We start from the raw sequence: 18,148 nt of genomic DNA on the forward strand, positions 1-18,148 counted from the left end.
GATTTTCATGGTTGAGAAACCAATACAGATCATATGTTATGGTTCAATTTTATCGGTTTTATTGGTTTGATATACAAGAGGGATTTGCATGAGGTTTTAAAAGGTTTTATAAAAGCCAGTAGAATTTCACATTGAAAATAAATGAAGAAAAGTTATGAAAGTTGCTCTATAAATATTTATTTCCCTAATTTTTATCACAAAAGTGTATTATATTAGTTACTTATCATATAATACTGAAGAAATTATAATTTAAAAGTATTTAAACAAAATTTCGGTCAGTTCGGTATAAAAATTTTCAAAACTTGAATAGGCTATATGTAATGAAAAATAAACCGAAAATAAAAATTTTGATCAATTTCGATTGGTCAGTTTGGTTCTATGGATTTCTCTTAGGCTGGTGCTTGCCTCCAGTACGACATCTAGATTGGAGGGTCCAGTCCGGCCCATTGGGCCTATTTTTGGGCTTTTTTTCGATAATCTGAACCGTTCACATTTTAAGATTTGTTAAGTACATTATCCTTATAAAAAATCACGTTAATTGGATAATGGATACTATGTATTCAAATTACTTTTTATGAATTGTTAATTTTCTGACCATCCATTTTTTTCAAGACAAAAGTGATCCAAATATATAGTATCCGTTATCCGATTAAAGTGACTTTTTACAGAAATAATGTACTCAATAAATCTTAAAATGTGAACGATTCTGTTTATCGAAAAGAGATTTAAAAATGAGTTTAATGAGATGAACTAAACCGAACTATCTCAAATCTGGACCGGAGACAATCTGTACCTTTTTGTTACACGCTTACTCTTAAGGCATTGCAAAATGAGAGATGGATCATTTAATGAAAAATGAATGTGAAGCTTTTTTTAGTTAATGAATTAAAAAGGGCGGCGAGACTATGGTGGCACGCTAATTAAAGTTAATCTATTGTCACTTGTCGATTTGGTTGGTGCCAATTTCATGTTCTGAGAGTGATCTTTACGCTGTGTTTGGTTGGGGGATTTGGGAAGGGAAATGGAAAGGGAAATGGAAATGAAAGGAAAAGGAGAAAGAATTAATAGAATTCCAAATCCCAACTATGTTTGGTTGTGTTGGTTATAAAATAGAATTGATGTCCTAAAAGGTATCCTATTTCTTTATTTATTTCTCACTCTCTTTCTTTTCCCATATATTTTTTATTATAACCAAACATAAATAGGATTACATTTCTCATTCCTTTTCCAAATCCCACCTCAAAAACTCCAACCAAACACAGCATTAGTGAATAATTTGAGAAATGTTTAATAACAAGTAATATTTTAAAACTAACAGTGATATAGAATTTTAATCGTAGAGCTCTAATCAAAGTTGTAAAAAAATAAAAATATTAATAAAAAAATAAAAACACAGGCTAAAACATTACATCATATGGCAGGATCCATCATTAGAACTCTCCCAAGAATTCTCAATTTTTATTCATTTTAAAAATAAGACCAAAAGTGATACATTTAGGGGTGGGCACGGGTCGGTTGCGGCCACGGAACCTCCAATCCGCCATCCGTCCGCCAGATTGGCGGATTGAAGAAAATCAATCCGCATCCGTCCGCCAATCCGGCGGATGTGGATTGAGCGGATTGGCGGTTTGGCGGATGGATGCGAATCGGTTTGGCGGTTTAAAATTATATAAATTTTCAACATAATTCAACTTGTGCACTTCCTCAAACAAAAAAAAAGAAAAAAAAAGAAAAAGAAAGTAGTACAGTCAATGACTTAAAAAAGTATTACAATCACTGTATGCCTTATCCAAAGAAAAAAAGTTTGAAACTTTAGAATATCACGATCACTGCATGCCTCATCCATATATTACAATCACAGCATGATTCATCCTCATAAAGTATTACAATCTGTGATTCTTAAAATATAATAACAATTCAAACCATCAAAACGATGAACAGAGCAGTAGTAGAGATTGAATGTCTCTGTATTGTTACATCTACATATGTTTTTGAAAACAAAAACCAACCAGCATATATCATATTTTCTATTTATTATTTTTAGAGTTACATTTAAAAACTAAAAAATATATATGAATAATACATTTATTTTTTTCAATTCAAAAAATATATTCTAATTGAAAAAATTTTTTCAACAGAATATTTAAACTCTTTTTCAATTGAAAATACAAACATAATATTTAAACAAATTGAAAATACAAAGTCTTATAAATTACTGGGGGTGCTCGCGATTTGGCGGTTTGGCGGTTCGGTTGCGGCCAAAAAATCTCAAATCCGCCATCCGTCCGCCAAATTGGCGGATTTGAGAAAATCAATCCGCAACCGTCCGCTCATCATCACGCATCCGTCCAAAATGCGGCGGATCGGTTCGGTTCGGTCGGTTTTGGCGGATCGGTATATCCGCTGCTCACCCCTAGATACATTTTTCCAAATTCAAATTTTTTTTTTTTTTTGCTTGTTCATGCAAATAAACAGAGACATAAATCCTATATTATAAAGCACAAGTATAATGAACATACCCCATTTTTAACATTAAAATTTTAATTACATCAAATATTATCATTAAGAACTAAACCTTAAAATTCAAAAACAAAATTTTCTCTAAGCCCCACCCATCGACCCACTCTCATCAAAACCCTAAGCCATCACTATAATCACCCAATTCAAAACCCTAATCTGACGTTAGATGGAATAGAAGAGAGAGAGAGGGGGAGTGGATTGAAAAATGTATGAGGTTAAAGATGAAAAACATTTGAAACTATAAAATAATTTTTTTAACATTTTAAGTCGATGTTGAAAGAACGTGAGTGTAGAGAGGGAAAATGTGACTGTAATAAAAAAAAATTTACAAAAAAACTTTTCCTCTTCTTTTCAAAATTATGGTTGTATTTAAAAAAAAGAAAAAAAAAAGAAAAAGGTAATATTGAAATGTGATGATTGAAATTTTTGAATTTGAAAGAAAAAACAAAACATAAATGAAACTTCTAAAAATGAAAACAAAATACACAAAACAGAGGGAATACTTCCATTGATTTACCAATTGTCCTAAAAATTTAAATTTAAACTGATAGTGCTAATTTATATACTCTACAATATATATCATCCCTTTTACAATATTCAAGGCTTTTGTAAGATAACCCATTTTGGTCATAAATTATTACCAACTAAAGAAAAGAAGGGGTAAATTATAGGGAGACTTATTTATAAGTCCCTTTTCAGACACTTATGGTAGGTTAAGTCCTGTGTAATTTCTTATAGAGTCTCAAGTCTTATTTAGATAGGAATGTATTCCACAAGATCCTACATAAACGTAACGTAACGTGACACCTATATAAACGTAACGTAACGTGTCACGTTACGTTTCGCAAACTTAATGAGTTTTTATTTTTTTAAATTGAATGTGAAAATGTTGCTGGTTTATGTTGGTGTAGGAAATTAAATGTTGTCATAGATCATAGGTGTCATGTTACGTTTATGTAAATATGATCTATGACAACATTCAATTTCCTATATAGGAAATGGAATGTTGCCATAGATCATAGGTGTCATATTACGTTTATATAGGTGTCACGTTATATTACGTTTATGTAGATATAATCTATGGTAACATGCAATTTCCTATATATAGGAAATTACATGTTACCATAAATCATAGGTGTCACGTTACGTTCATGTAGGTGTCACGTTACGTTACGTTTATATAGATATGATCTATGGTAACATTCAATTTCCTATATATGGTTTTACTATTATTTATGATATTAACAACTAATATTGAGGGTAAATGTGCCAACAAACTTCCTACAGGACTTATGGGAACATAAATTTTTTAGTAAGACCATATGTAGCATAAGTCTCCCTAATAGGACTTATAAATAATTTTCCCTAAATTGTACTAATGTCTTATGAAATTGAAAAAAAAATACACTAAATACTAAACTCTAAAAACAATAATAAAAAATTCTATAATTTTGACATAATTATACTGATCTTTTTATTAAAGTTAAAAGAATTAAAATTAATACATATTATGTGAAAATACAGAGATAAACAAGATAAAATATATATTTTTAGTCTAAAAGAGATAGACAATATCTATTTTTCATTCATATGATTAAAATTTTTTGATGTAATAAAACTATATATGACTTACTGTATTTTATTCAAATTTTAAGAGAATTCAATGTAATTTATGTAAAAAGAAAAGATAAAAACAGTTGGTGATATAGTGCATGCAGAGTCTTTTTAAAAATAAATAAATAATTGGGGGAAATAACCACTTAGCCTCCGTTTGGGAAGTGGGTTGGCTTTTTGGTTTTTTTGACTATTTTAGCCTGGGCTAAAAAGCTTAGTTTGGGAAGGACTTTTTGACTTTTTGGCTTTTTAAACTTTTTTTGTGAGAGAAGAGTGTAATGATTATGGGTTGGATGTGATGCTTTGTTTTTTGTAGCTTAAATAGCCTATTTTGTCTTTTGTGGCTAAAATAGCCAAAAAAGCCCACTTTAGTTCTTCCCAAACGGACCCTTAGTGGATGGTTGAATTTTTTTTTTCTTTACAAATTTTAATTATTAAAATTATAAGTTTTTTCATAAATATATAATTTGTTTTAAAAGCTGCACCTAATTTGTAATTTTTCCTAAAAAAAAAGTGTAAGTAGGGAAAATTATTCTGGAACATGGGGTAATGTATGTGTGATATTCTTAATTAATAAAAAATTATATAAAATGAATATTTTAAATTATCAGAATTGAACCTTCGATAAGTTTATCGGCCCTCAAGTTCTCTCTAATCCTAAATTAGAAAAATGCTATTCAAAAAAAAAATTATAAGAATGTGACAATATTATTTTGATACATAAATATTATCTTTGTGTTTTATATTTTAAAATCAATGGTTTACAATCAGCTACATCATCATTTATAGAAATTTTATATAAATTTTTTGTTTTATATCATTACTGTCCTAAATAATTACCATGGTGACAAGTGTAAATAATTGAAAAAATTACTTGTCAGTGTAAAGCTTAAAAAATTATTACATATGTATGGAAACTTTTATAATTTTAATTAGGAAAATTTTAACATGCATACCCTCAAAGAGTGCACCATTGCACCCTTAATTATACCATTTACTTCTTTAGTTATGATATTATTTTAATTACGACTCATAAATATTTAGTTATCCTCTTGTTGTATTTGGTTATGATATTTTTTTAATTAAAACTCAGAAGGTATAAAATTATGTCATTTTTTTTTTTTTAGTTATAAGGTACATATGGTACATACCAATTAGTATACCAATTAATGTTATGACGTTATTACTGCCCCTACCCCACAAATTACAAATACTAAAAACTTTTAAAATTATATAATATTATCTGTTAATACACTAATTGATATAGCAATAAGTCCATATAACATTATTCTAAAACTTAAAATTGATTTGTAATATTAATCTTGATGGACCAACCGCGTTTTCCAGCTCTGCTTCCCACCTGCTTCTTCTTTCTTCTTTCTTCGCTCATAAGAAAGAAAAAGTCTCTCTCTATTACACACGCGAAGTCTTCACATAAAGGTGTAAACGAGCCAAGTCTCTCTTGTTGTTGTGCTCTTATATTTGATAAAAAGCTCTTACTGAGTCACACTACTCTGATCAAACAAAGCAAATTAAAAAAAGAAAAGAAAACAGAGAACAAAGCAGCGGAGGCATGGGAAAGAAGCTTGATGCTCTGTTTGGGAGAGACTTCAAGACCGCCAAGTTCAATCCCCTAGTCAGCTTCTCCATTTCTCGCCTCGCCGTCCTCAAGAACCAGCGCCAGGCCCGCTGCTCTCTTGCCCGCTACGACATTGTTCAGCTCCTCAACCTCGGCAACCATGACCGAGCTCTTCTTCGGGTACTTTTCAAACTCTTAAATTCATTGACCACTCCTATGGTTTTGCTTGGTGTTTTATTTATTTTATTTATTTTTAATTTGTTCATAGTGGGTTTTTTTTTTTTTTTTTGGGGACAGGTTGAGCAAGTGATCAAGGAGCAGAATATGATGGATGTATTTGTTATGATTGAAGGCTATTGTAATTTGTTGGCTGAGAGGACCAACCTTATTGAACAAGAAAGGTAGTAGTTTCTTCCTGTACCTTCTTTCATTTAGTTTCTATTCAATCCGAAACACCTAACCAAGGTCAATGAGATACGAATTATAGAAGAATGCATAAGAATTGTATATCATACGCACATACAAAGACACGACATTTATGTGGTTTTCCCAAAAACCATCACTCTCAACTACATAAACATAGAAATTAAGACAACAGGTCATAAAATACAAATATATATATATATATATATATATATACATATTCTTATTCCAAATTCAAGTGGTTAGTGACCGGTAATCCACACTACCAAAAAAACATTCTTTGATTTGTTAAACAAAATTCAATTGCTTTTCTTTTGTTTTTCATTGTTTTCTGTATTTGTTGAAATGTTGTTGATTATGTAGAGAATGTCCTGAGGAGCTGAAGGAGGCAGTGGCAGGCTTGCTCTATGCATCTACAAGATGTGGGGAGTTTCCAGAGCTTCAAGAGATGCGTGCTATTTTCACATCTCGATTTGGGAAGGAGTTCGCAGCTCGTGCCATTGAATTGCGAAACAATTGTGGAGTGAATCCAAAGGTATTTTATTCAACAACCCGATATTTCAATTTGGATTATGAAGAATTCAAAGGATGTTAAATTTCACATGTTTTGTAATTCATGTGAAGATGATACAAAAGCTATCAACCAGACAGCCAAGCTTGGAAAACAGATTGAAAATGCTCAAGGAAATTGCTTCCGATAACAACATTGTTTTGCATATCGAGGAGGAAGCTTCAATAACCTCGGAGGTATTCATTCAATCAATATGTATTAGAATCAGGAATTGTATGAATATTAATACCATTGCTTTGTTCAAAATATAGACACATCTTCATGACAAGTTGCTCACCATGTGAAAATTGCAGGAAATATTCAAGACACAACAGAATTCAGGTGGAGATAAAAAGCATAGTTTGCATGAGATAGAAAACATGGAGAGTTATTCTGATTCCATGAAAACGCCGAGAAAATACAAGGATGTAGCAGATGCAGCAGAAGCAGCTTTTAAATCAGCAGCTTATGCTGCAGCAGCAGCTAAGGCAGCAGTGGAACTCTCCAAGTCTGATTACCCTGGCTCTGATGATCAGAACAGTCATCATCATGGTACAATAAAATCCAAACCTCAAACTACTGAGGACAACAATTCCAGAGGAATTGAGGATCAGAATGTTGGAATGGGATTTGAGATGGTTCATAAATACTATTCTGATGAATCTGAAGACGTGGAAATTCATGACGAAAAAAGAGCTGAAGAATTTGAAGAGAGTAAAATGGCAAAGACGGGTTTAGACTCGGATTTGCCTGTGAATGTACCTAGTGAGACAAGGCCAATGGAGAAGGGAACGAATTTTGATGAGAGTGATGATGAGACTGGCCATGACTTGGGTTCGGATATGAAGACTACTGATCTTACGAATGAAGGTTTGGTTTCCAAAAATTCTAATCGAATTGTCAATGAAAATCTATCTGAAAGAGATGGTACAAAGCTCAACCAACCTCGAAAGAAGACCCCTTTTACTGGTCTGAAAGCCATATTCAGAGCCTGGAGATCTTGAAGAACATTATGCTGACAGATCCAGAAACAAATGGCACGACATTTAAATGCAGAGAACCAGACGAGCACAAGGGCATGAAAAAGCATATTAGAAAATTTGGATTGGGTTGGGTTGCAGTAATAGCATAGACTTTGTCTACACATTGGAATGGTTGGATCATTTTTTTCTTTTTTTGGGATAATCTTATTTGCAAAACTGTGAACTAGTGTAATGGTTTTGGATGTGAGTGGTTTGTAAGTTTTCAATATATCTCAATTATTGTATTTGTTCTTAAGGTGTCAGTTTTGTAACCTTCTAATATGTGAGAGGATACTGTCATGTAATGTAATGTATATGAAAACAAATCAGACCTAAAAAGCAAAAATCATATACTTACAGAATCAAATATTTTAAGAGCTTTCACGGTCATCATTAGCCTAATATTCAGATTATATCAGTATTAAGTAAAGAACGTTCATATCAATGCATGCATATTCCGATCAAAAATTATGGGGAAAGAAAAAAAAAAGAAGAAAAGAAATGGTGTCTATGTTATCCTTTGTTCGAAAAACTAAATCCCAAATTTCAAGGGGTCTTATGCTTGATTGTTCTGAACTGTGTCTACGCATTGTTTGGATGACACTAATTTTTATATTATGCACCAGATACAAGTGTAGGGCAAGAAACAACTCTAAATGGTGGTCTTCTGAAACATATTCAATAAGTTGATATAAATGAAAATAATAGAGGAAATACAAACATAGGCAACTATTATGCAGCAATTCACAATTATCAAACTCAAATTTTGCAACACCCAGAAGCATATCAGATAAGACAATTGAATGTTGCAATCATGGTGGATTAAAGAAACACAAACAGTTAAAATGCAACACTTTACAATCCTACAAACTCGGATTTTGCAAATTTGGATCAAGAACATGGCAAAGTACATTATGTAAGTATGTGTGTTTAGGACAAGTTGCCACCACTCTGTTGCCAGAGATTGATGATATCAGTGGCTTGATTAAGGAGTATGATCATTTTCTTTTGGGAAATCCATGGCTTACCCTCTAGAGTGGTTTTGATTTCTTCCCATGCATCTTTCCTTGGCCAAAAGAAGTATGGACTTAATGGGATGGTGCCATGGCCTGGTATGACTTGATCGAGGCCAAGACCGATGTTCTTCTCCATCCATATGAACTTCAACACCAGCTGCGGTTTCTCTATTGTTTTCACCACCACCTCAGGTTTCTGCAAAATGAATGATTCATTAAATTGAAGTAAAACTCAAACTAAAAAAATCCCATGTTGGTATGGAGACAGACTGACAGAGTGAACAAAAATTGGAGAAATAAAGAGCAGAGACAGCCCATTTCAATGAGTGCACATGACGGATGGATTTACATTGGGGCAAGTAGGGGCAATTGCCCCTGTTGAACTTTGGAAAAATACAATAAATTCTACAATTTTGACATAATTACATTAGTTCTTTTTTCAGCAATAATTCATTAGTTATATGGATGGAAAAAATGATATTATCATCTCTTTTTTAGGATACTTTTCCTTATTCATCATTGTGTTTGATACTATCTGCATTAATTCTGATCTATTCAGTCTTGCTAAAGGGAGATTAGTGTAATTATACTAAAATTATAGAACTTACTGTATTTTGTTCAAATCTTAAGAGAAATCGGTGCAATTTACCATTTTTCTTAATCATTATACCATCATAAACATTTAAAGGGTAAATTATACTCATCTTCTTTGAGATTTAAAAAAATATATATATAATTAATTCCATACTTTTGACATAATTACATTAATCAATTTTGAGATTTATGTTGGGGAATTTTCAAAATAATTTTCAAATTCATAGTTTAGTTTTTGGGTGTTTTCAAAACCTTTCTTATTTTCCTTTGGAAAGCTTGAAATAAGCTTGTAGACTTTGTCCCACATTGAAAAGAGAGCAAAACATGGAGCACCTAATAAAGTGCTACATGGAATATTCATTTGAATATGAAATTGTGGAATGGATACTAGGGTGCATGAACTCACACCGTATCCGCACACGAGCGTGTGGCGTGGATAATGTGTTGTGTGGCATTTGATGGCGCACTTTGCACGGACGCATCAAGGCGCCATGAGGGCGCTTTCCTATTTGTATCAAACAGGTTGGAGCGATGACATGGATCCAACGTGGCATGGATGACGTAGAATACAGTCAGCTCTGCATAGCAGTGATGTGGCGTCTGTTGGCGATAAGTCAATCAACTGATCGAGCAGTTTGATCACAGTCGTTGATTGGAGATGCATGTGATCGTATGGATGAGATGACACCCAATCGTGATCAGGTATGATCAGTCAAGGTATCTATTCGGTGTGAGAATGATCTACACCATAGATCGTCGATCCAACGGTCAGATCTCATCGGATGCAATCAAGAGACATGTCCATTTGATCAGATGCATCAAGGCCTATAAATAGGCTGCAAAATCAGCCATTCCAATCCATCCAAAAGCATTCCTGTAATTCTCTCTCTCTCTCTCTCTTCCCCCCTCTTGATTTAGAGTTTTTGATCAAGAGTTTCTTAAGCAAGTTTTTGAGTTTCTTACTAGTAATCAAATTTTGCAGACTTGATTATCAGTCTCTTGGCTTCTTGATTATATCAAGAATATTTTGATCTACTGTTATCAGTGCAGACGCTGGTAGACTTGATTTTTAGATCAAACTTCATTAAATCTTGGAGGAAAATTTGTTGTAACCCCCTGCACACCTTTTGATGGGTGCAAATATTGCCTTTAGGAAAACGACTAAGTAACGCGACTTGAAGCACCAAATTTTTGTTCTACATAAACAAGATCATCGCCAAGTTTTGAAGACCTGAAGACCACCAACTGAAGAATTCAAGACAAATTGTTCTAACAATCTAAAGACAATATTTGCATATAGCGATGTCTATTCAGAAAATGACTCAAGGTTTCATGAAACTTGATCGATTTGATGGAGAAAATTTCCAACGCTGGCAAAAGAAGATACATTTTTTACTCACCACTCTCAAAGTGGTCTATGTACTGACTACCTCCTATCCGGCAAAGCAAGAAGACGAGACAATGGAGCAAACCTGTACCAAAATCAAATGGGAGAATGACGCCTACATTTGCCGAGGACACATTATGAATGCACTGTCAAACTCTCTGTTCGATGTGTATCAACATCTGGAAATGGCAAAGCAACTCTGAGACATATTACAGTCAAAGTACCTCACTGAGGATGCCACTAGTAAGAAATTTCTTGTTAGGAATTTTATGCATTTTACTATGATTGATATAAAGCGCATTATGGAACAATTCCATGAGATCCAACATACTCTAAATCAGTTTCAAAAAAAGAATATGAACATGGATGAATCTATTGTAGTTTCATCTATAATAGAGAAGCTATCATCTTCTTGGAAAGATTTTAAGAAAACTCTGAAACACAAAAAGGAAGATCTAACTTTAGAGAAATTGGCTCAACACCTCCAAGTTGAGGAAGAGTCAAGACTTCTTAAAAATAAAGATAACCATTTGGCTCAGACTTCCAAGATTCACATGGTGAATGATGGCAAGAGGTTCAACAAAAGGAAGCATAAGCTTGACCCCTAACCTGAGAAAGATGCTAAGAAGCCGAAAGGAGCTTGCTGGCACTTTAGAAATGAATGCTGGTCATACAAGAAGAAGCCAGAAGCATCAAATGCCAAGAACAAGTTCCTGACTATTGTATCCGAGGTGAACATGCTTGAAGATGCTGGTGACTAGTGGATTGACTTGGGAGCAACAAGGCACGTCTGCAACAACAAGAGCCGTTTCACTACTTATAAACAAGTGAGTGATGGAACAGTTCTCTACATGGGCAACTCTTCAACTGCTGCTATCAAAGGCAAAGGGACAGTGGATCCAGAGTTTATATCTAGAAAAATCTTAAGTCTTAATGATGTTTATCGTGTACCTGATGTCAGGAAAAACCTTATATCTGGAAGCTTACTTAATACGCATGGTTTCAAATTAGTATTTGTGTCGGACAAATTTGTCCTGTCTAAGGGTGAGATTTTTATTGAGAAGGGCTACATGTATCAAAGAATGTTCAAACTTAACGTTATCAATAATACATCCATTTCTATTTATGTTGTTGATTCTCTTTCTTTATGGCATGCTTGTTTAGGTCATGTTAATATTAGGACAATGCATGATATGGTTAATTTAGGTTTAATTCCTAAGTATGATATTGATATGTTTGAAAAATGCAAATTTTATGTGCAATCTAAAATTACTAGCATTCCATTTCTTAAAGTAAATAAAATCACATCTCTACTTGAACTTCTGCATAGTGATGTATGTGACATGCATAGTAACCCCACTAGAGGTGGAATGAAATATTTTGTAACATTCATCGATGATTTTTCTAAGTACTATCATATCTATCATTTGTATTCAAAAGAAGACGTGCTTGATAAATTCAAGATTTTTAAGACAAACGTAGAAAATCAGTGTAATGTCAAAATAAAAAACTTCGATCTGATAGATGCAGTGAATACCATTTTTCAGAATATTGTGAAAATGTTGGTATTATTCATGAGAAGTCTACATCTTACATACCACAACAAAATGGAATAGTTGAAAGAAAGTGTAGGACGTTAACATAAATGATTAATGCTATGCTTTCTTACTCCAGTTTAAGTTTTAATTTTTAGGATGAAGCCTTGTTCACTGCCTGTCACATACTCAATAGAATCCCTCTTAAGGGAAGAAATGTTACTCCTTATGAACTTTGGAAAAACAAGAAACCTAATCTAGGTTACTTGAAAATGTGGGGTTGTAGAGCAATACTTAGATTGCCTAAACCTAAAAGGAAGAAATTAGGTGAAAAATGAATTGAATGCATTTTCCTTGGCTATGCTATACATAGCAAAGCATATAGGTTTCTGGTAGTAGAACCTAATGGTTCAGTGGAAACAAATACTATTATTGAATCACGTGATACGGTATTTTATGAGAATCATTTCACAACCATTCCACGGTTGGATTCTAATCAAGGAAATGAAAAACTCCTTTGATGTCCACAAAGGAAAGTGAACGACATGAATCCATTGAGCCTAATGAACCTAGTGAGCTTGTTGAGCTAAGGAGGAGTAAGAGGGCTAGGACTAAGAAATCATTTGGCCCTGATTTCATTGTTTACCTTATAAAAGGAACTAGGAAAGCTTATTGTAAGCAAACAATGATTTCTTTGAATATGAATTCAGATCCATCAACCTTTGAGGAGGCTATAAAGTCTCAAGATGTTACTTTCTGGAAAGAAACAATAAACGATACGATGGATTCTATCTTGGGTAACAATACCTGGATACTTGCTGATTTGCCACCTAGATCCAAACCAATTGGTTGTAAATGGATTTTCAAAAGGAAAATGAAAGTTGATGGCACAAGTGACAAGTTCAAAGTAAGATTAGTTGCTAAGGGTTGTACTCAAAAGAAGGGTATCGATTATTTCGATACATATGCTCCGGTGGCCAGAATCGCCACCATTCGAGTGTTGATTACCTTAGCCTCAATCTACAAGCTTGAAATCCATCAAATAGTTGTTAAGACCGCTTTTCTAAATGGAGAGTTAGACGAGGAAATCTACATGCAACAACTGGAAAGATTTGTTGTACAGGGTTAAGAGCAAAGTGTGTAAACTCGTGAAGTCACTATATGGACTAAGACAAGCTCCAAAACAGTGACATGAAAAATTTGACAACGTAATAGTGTCAAATGATTTTAGGATACATGAATTTGATAAGTGTGTGTACAGTAAGTTTACTGGCAATAGAATTGTAATCATATGTCTATATGTAGATGACATGCTTATTTTTGGTACTGATAATGATGTCATTGAAAGTACTAAAATTTTTTTGTTGTCTAGCTTTAGTATGAAAGATATGAGCTTGGCTGATATAATTCTGGGTATTAAGATCAAACAAGAGGACAATAATTTGATTCTTACCCAATCGCACTATATTGAGAAAATTCTTAAGAAATTTAATCAATATAATTGTACACCCATGTCTACACCTTTTGATTCAAATTTGAAATTGTATCCTAATACTGAAAGAGTTGTTGATTAGCTAGAATACTCAAGAGTAATAGGTAGCCTGATGTAGGTCAAGACTGACACTAGACCTGATATTGTATTTTTAATGGAAAAACTTAGTAGATACACTAGTAATCCCAATAGTGCGCATTGGCATGCTGTTAACCGTATACTTGGGTACTTGAGAAAAACTATAGACTATGGAATAGTCTATAATGGCTATCCAGTAGTGCTGGAAGGATTCACGAATGCTAGTTGGATAACTGACCGTGAAGATCACTTGTCCACGAGTGGTTGGAATTTTACTCTTGGAGGATGAGCTATCTCTTGAGGTTCTAAGAAGCAAACATGCATAACAGACTCAACCATGGCGTAAGAGTTTGTAGCATTGGCTTCTTATAGCAAAAAGGCAGAGTGGCTAAGGAATCTCTTGTTAGAGACTAAGATATGGCCAAAACCTATGCCAACAATATCTTTGCATTGTGATAGTGAAGAAACTCTATCATGGGCCTACAGTCATGTATAATGGAAAGTCCAAGCATATAGGACTGAGACATAGTTGTGTCAGGTAGTTAATCACAAAAGGTGTGATTACAATTTAGTTACGTAAAGTCAAGTGAAAACTTGGCTAACCCCTTAACAAAGGGACTTGTAATGGATTTGGTGTGGAAAACATCAAAGGGGATGAGTCTTAAGCCCACTTAACATAATCACTCCCAGTGAAAACTCGACTCAACGCTTGAAGAAACATCAAGTCTTGAGTTCAATGAGCCTAAGTACACCATATGTCGTGATTGCAAGCACTTAGTTTTATTTCATTTTCATCCCAAGGTTGAAGGTCTTGGTACTTGTAATGTGAAAAGAAGAGGATGAGTTAGCAAACTCTTAATAAGTTTACAACTGGGTTATTAGGGTACGGTAAATTAAAAAGGTACTCTCAGTAAGCTTACCTATGTAAGTGTAGGAGGTGGTGCCGCTTCCTATGAGTTTACGGGCTTGACTCTAGAGCGCTCATGAAACAGGATAGACACAAGGCCAATCCACCTATCGATTTGTTTGAATACTTGAGATAACCGATACTGTATGTGAGACATGTCCGGTTGGTCATGTAAGATCGTTAGTTCAAAGACAAGTCTACTATACCATCTTGACTAACTTTGAGATGTCTTCACTAAGCGAATGGTTCAAATCGTACAATATCTTCATTTATGCATAAGGCTGCCAAGTGAACCAAGAGTCTACATCTTGTATTTTGAAAATGCTAGGAGAATGTTAGGGAATTTTCAAAATTTATAGTTTAGTTTTTGGGTGTTTTCAAAACCTTCCTTGTTTTTCTTTGGAAAGCTTGAAATAAGCTTGGGGACTTTGTTCCACATTGGAAAGAGAGCAAAACATAGAGTACTTAATAAAGTGCTACATGGAATATTCCTTTGAATATGGAATTGTGTGATGGATGCTAGTGTACATGCACTCACACCGCACTCACACCGCACGCGTGGCATGGGCAGCGGGTTCTGTGGCGTTTGATGGTGCACTTTGCACTTAGCACGCATGCAATGGCGCAAGGCGCCATGAGGGCACTTTCCTATTTGCATCGAACAGGTTGGAGCGATGACATGGATCCAAGATGCCATGGGTGATGTGGAATACAGTTAGCTCCGCGTGGCAGTGATGTGGCGTTTGTTGGCAATGAGTCAATCAACCGATCGAACGGTTGCGTGTCTGATCTGGAGCAGTTTGATCATAGCCGTTGATTGGAGATGCGTTCGATCGTACAGATGAGATGGCACCCGATCGTGATCAGGTATGATTAGGCAAGGTATCTATTTGGGGTGAGAATGATCTGCACCATAGATTGTCGATCCAACGGTCAGATCTCATTGGATGCGATCAAGGGACATGTCCATTTGATCAAATACATCAAGGCCTATAAATAGGTTGCAAAATCAGCAATTTCAATCAATCCAGAAAGTATTCCTACAATTCTCTCTCTCTCTCTCTCTCTCTCTCTCTCTCTCTCTACCTCTTTTGATTTAGAATTTTTGATCAAAAGTTTCTTAAGCAAGTTTTTGCTTTTCTCACTGGTAATCAAATTCTGAAGATTTGATTATCAGTGTCTTGGTTTTCTTGATTATATCAAGAGTATTCTGATCTATTGTCGTCAGTGCAGACGCCGGTAGACTTAATCTTTAGATTAGGCTTCATTGTATCCTGATGGCGAATTTACTGTAACCCCCTACATACCTTTTGATAGGTGCAAATATTGTTTTTAGAAAAGCGACTAAGTAACGCAACTTGAAACACTAAATTTCTGTTTTACATAGACAAGATAATCACAAAGTTTTGAAGACCCGAAAACTACCAACTAAAGAATTCAAGACGAATTATTCTAACAATTTTAACTCACATAACAAATAAATCATTTTTTATTCATTAGTTATATGAATGAAAAAAAAAAAAAATGTTATAATCTATTTTTTACTAAAATGCATATCTGCCTTTATTTACTTCCATGTTCACCCACTATCTCCATTAATTTTGGTAATTTTACCCTTACTAAAACACAATTCAGTATAATTATGTAAAAAAATGTAGGACTAGCTGTATTATCTCTAAATAAGGGAGGTGAGTGTAATTTACCAAAATTTAAATATAAAATTTTGCACCCATTACTATATGTATGTGTGTGTGTGTGGATACATAGGGAGAGATTTGGACCTCAGTTTGTTGGGTAGGAACAGAGTCCTGTGGGGTTGCAGAGGAGGGATTCTCTGTGGATGTATCAATTTCAGCTTCTACAGCTTCTGTGGCAGATGAAACAGAGAGTTTTTGAATCCTTCTAATCTCAGGTCCCCTGCTTCTGAATCTCAGGTCAAGAATGTTGTTGGCTGAATCCAAAGAAAAGGCCTTGTGCTTCACAGGAATTGAGGGGTATGTGAAAGTTCCTCTAATAATACCATATTGAATTGACATGGATGCCATCTTGTATTCTAGTCTAGACAAACAAAACACACTTGTGTGTGTATGAGAGAGAGAGAGAGAGAGAGAGAGAGAGAGAGAATTTCTAGAGTTGGAGACAGTCCATGGGTGAGTTGTGGATAAGAGAGCAATCCCCCTGAAGATTTTTTCTTTTTTGTGGGAACAAAATCCCTCTGAAGATCAGTTGCAACTTGTATGCACATTGAACAGGAAAGATTAGGATGGGCCTATTGGTCACACTTGGGCTGCCCAATACAATGGTTAGCCTGCATCCAAACTGATTTGATCCCATTGGTTTATTGGGTCTAGTCGAGCTATTCTAAGCTCGATCCGAAAAAAAATAAAAAATAAAAATAAAAATTATAAATCGAAAATTTTGTTTAAAAAGGTCTAAAAAGTGCATTTTTTTTATAAAAAAATATATAAAAAATAAATAAATAAATGATGTGACTTAAAAAATATAAAAAGATGGCTATTGTAAGGGATGCCACTCAATATATGGACTTTTTTTTAAAATATAATTATCTTGGAAGGATATTTGACCTTTTTAATAATTATTTAAATTTAAATCATTAACAAAACCTAATAGCAAAATGAATTTGAGTCATTTAACAAAGTTTATGCTTAATCTATAAAAAGAAGCATATATATACTTTTCTTATCTTTCTTTATTATTATTATTTAGTTAATAATGTAACTAAATAATATAAAATTAATATTTTATAATGGGCGGAGTGAGGCGGGTTCTGGAATCAAACCAGCTCAAAATTTTGCTTAAAAAGTTACTAATTTTCTTAAAAAAAATTTCAACTCATACAAAAGAAACAAATTCCATCCCATTATTCCACAAAGTAGGCCTCGTTTGGGAATAGACTATTTTAGTAATTTTTTGACTTTTTGGCTAAAATATGAGGTGAAAAAAATTAGTATTTTTGAGATGATTTTTTGACTTTTTACGAAAAGATGTGCAAAAAGTAGAGAAAAATAGAATTTTTGACTTTTTTGTATAAGTTGTTGGCTTTTTAATTTTTTTAATAATTTTTTGACTTTTAGGCTAAAACAGCCACTTGCCAAACGAGCTCAGTTACTTTACTTTCATACATTTTTATGTAAAAAAATCAAAAATTAAAAATTATTACTAAACATATTATTTTTTGGAGTGAATTATACTTACCTTCCTGAGATTCAACAAAAATACAATTAGCTCTATAAGTTTGATATAATTATATTGACATTTTTTTTAGTATGGTAAGGTCATCAAAACTAAAATAGATGGTGGGTAAAAACATAAATAAACAAAGCATGCACCCGACAACATTATTTTTTATTCATACGACTTACGAATTATTGATGAAAAATGACTCTAATGTTATATGAATTAAAAGCTCG

At 33.6% G+C, this 18,148-nt stretch overlaps 2 protein-coding genes across 2 annotated transcripts; one reads left to right on the plus strand and one right to left on the minus strand.

Moving 5' to 3' along the window:
- Positions 1-5,444: 5,444 nt before the first annotated feature.
- LOC114286026 (uncharacterized) lies at positions 5,445-7,964 on the plus strand. Its single transcript, XM_028229115.2, has 5 exons — positions 5,445-5,893; positions 6,011-6,114; positions 6,500-6,671; positions 6,761-6,883; positions 7,001-7,964. The coding sequence occupies exons 1-5, from the start codon at positions 5,708-5,710 to the stop codon at positions 7,688-7,690; spliced, it is 1,275 nt and encodes a 424-aa protein (XP_028084916.2). The 5' UTR covers positions 5,445-5,707; the 3' UTR covers positions 7,691-7,964.
- Positions 7,965-8,512: 548 nt separating this feature from the next.
- PSRP3/1 (Ribosomal protein PSRP-3/Ycf65) lies at positions 8,513-16,982 on the minus strand. Its single transcript, XM_028229116.2, has 2 exons — positions 16,499-16,982; positions 8,513-8,920 (listed from the first exon to the last, which is right to left on the minus strand). Exons 1-2 carry the CDS (start codon positions 16,760-16,762, stop codon positions 8,639-8,641), a joined length of 546 nt encoding a protein of 181 aa, XP_028084917.2. The 5' UTR covers positions 16,763-16,982; the 3' UTR covers positions 8,513-8,638.
- Between the last annotated feature and the right edge of the window lie 1,166 nt (positions 16,983-18,148).

This window comes from Camellia sinensis, chromosome 10 (genome assembly GCF_055761805.1).
Source record: "Camellia sinensis isolate YWXY chromosome 10, ASM5576180v1, whole genome shotgun sequence".
Classification (NCBI taxonomy): Eukaryota; Viridiplantae; Streptophyta; class Magnoliopsida; order Ericales; family Theaceae; genus Camellia; species Camellia sinensis.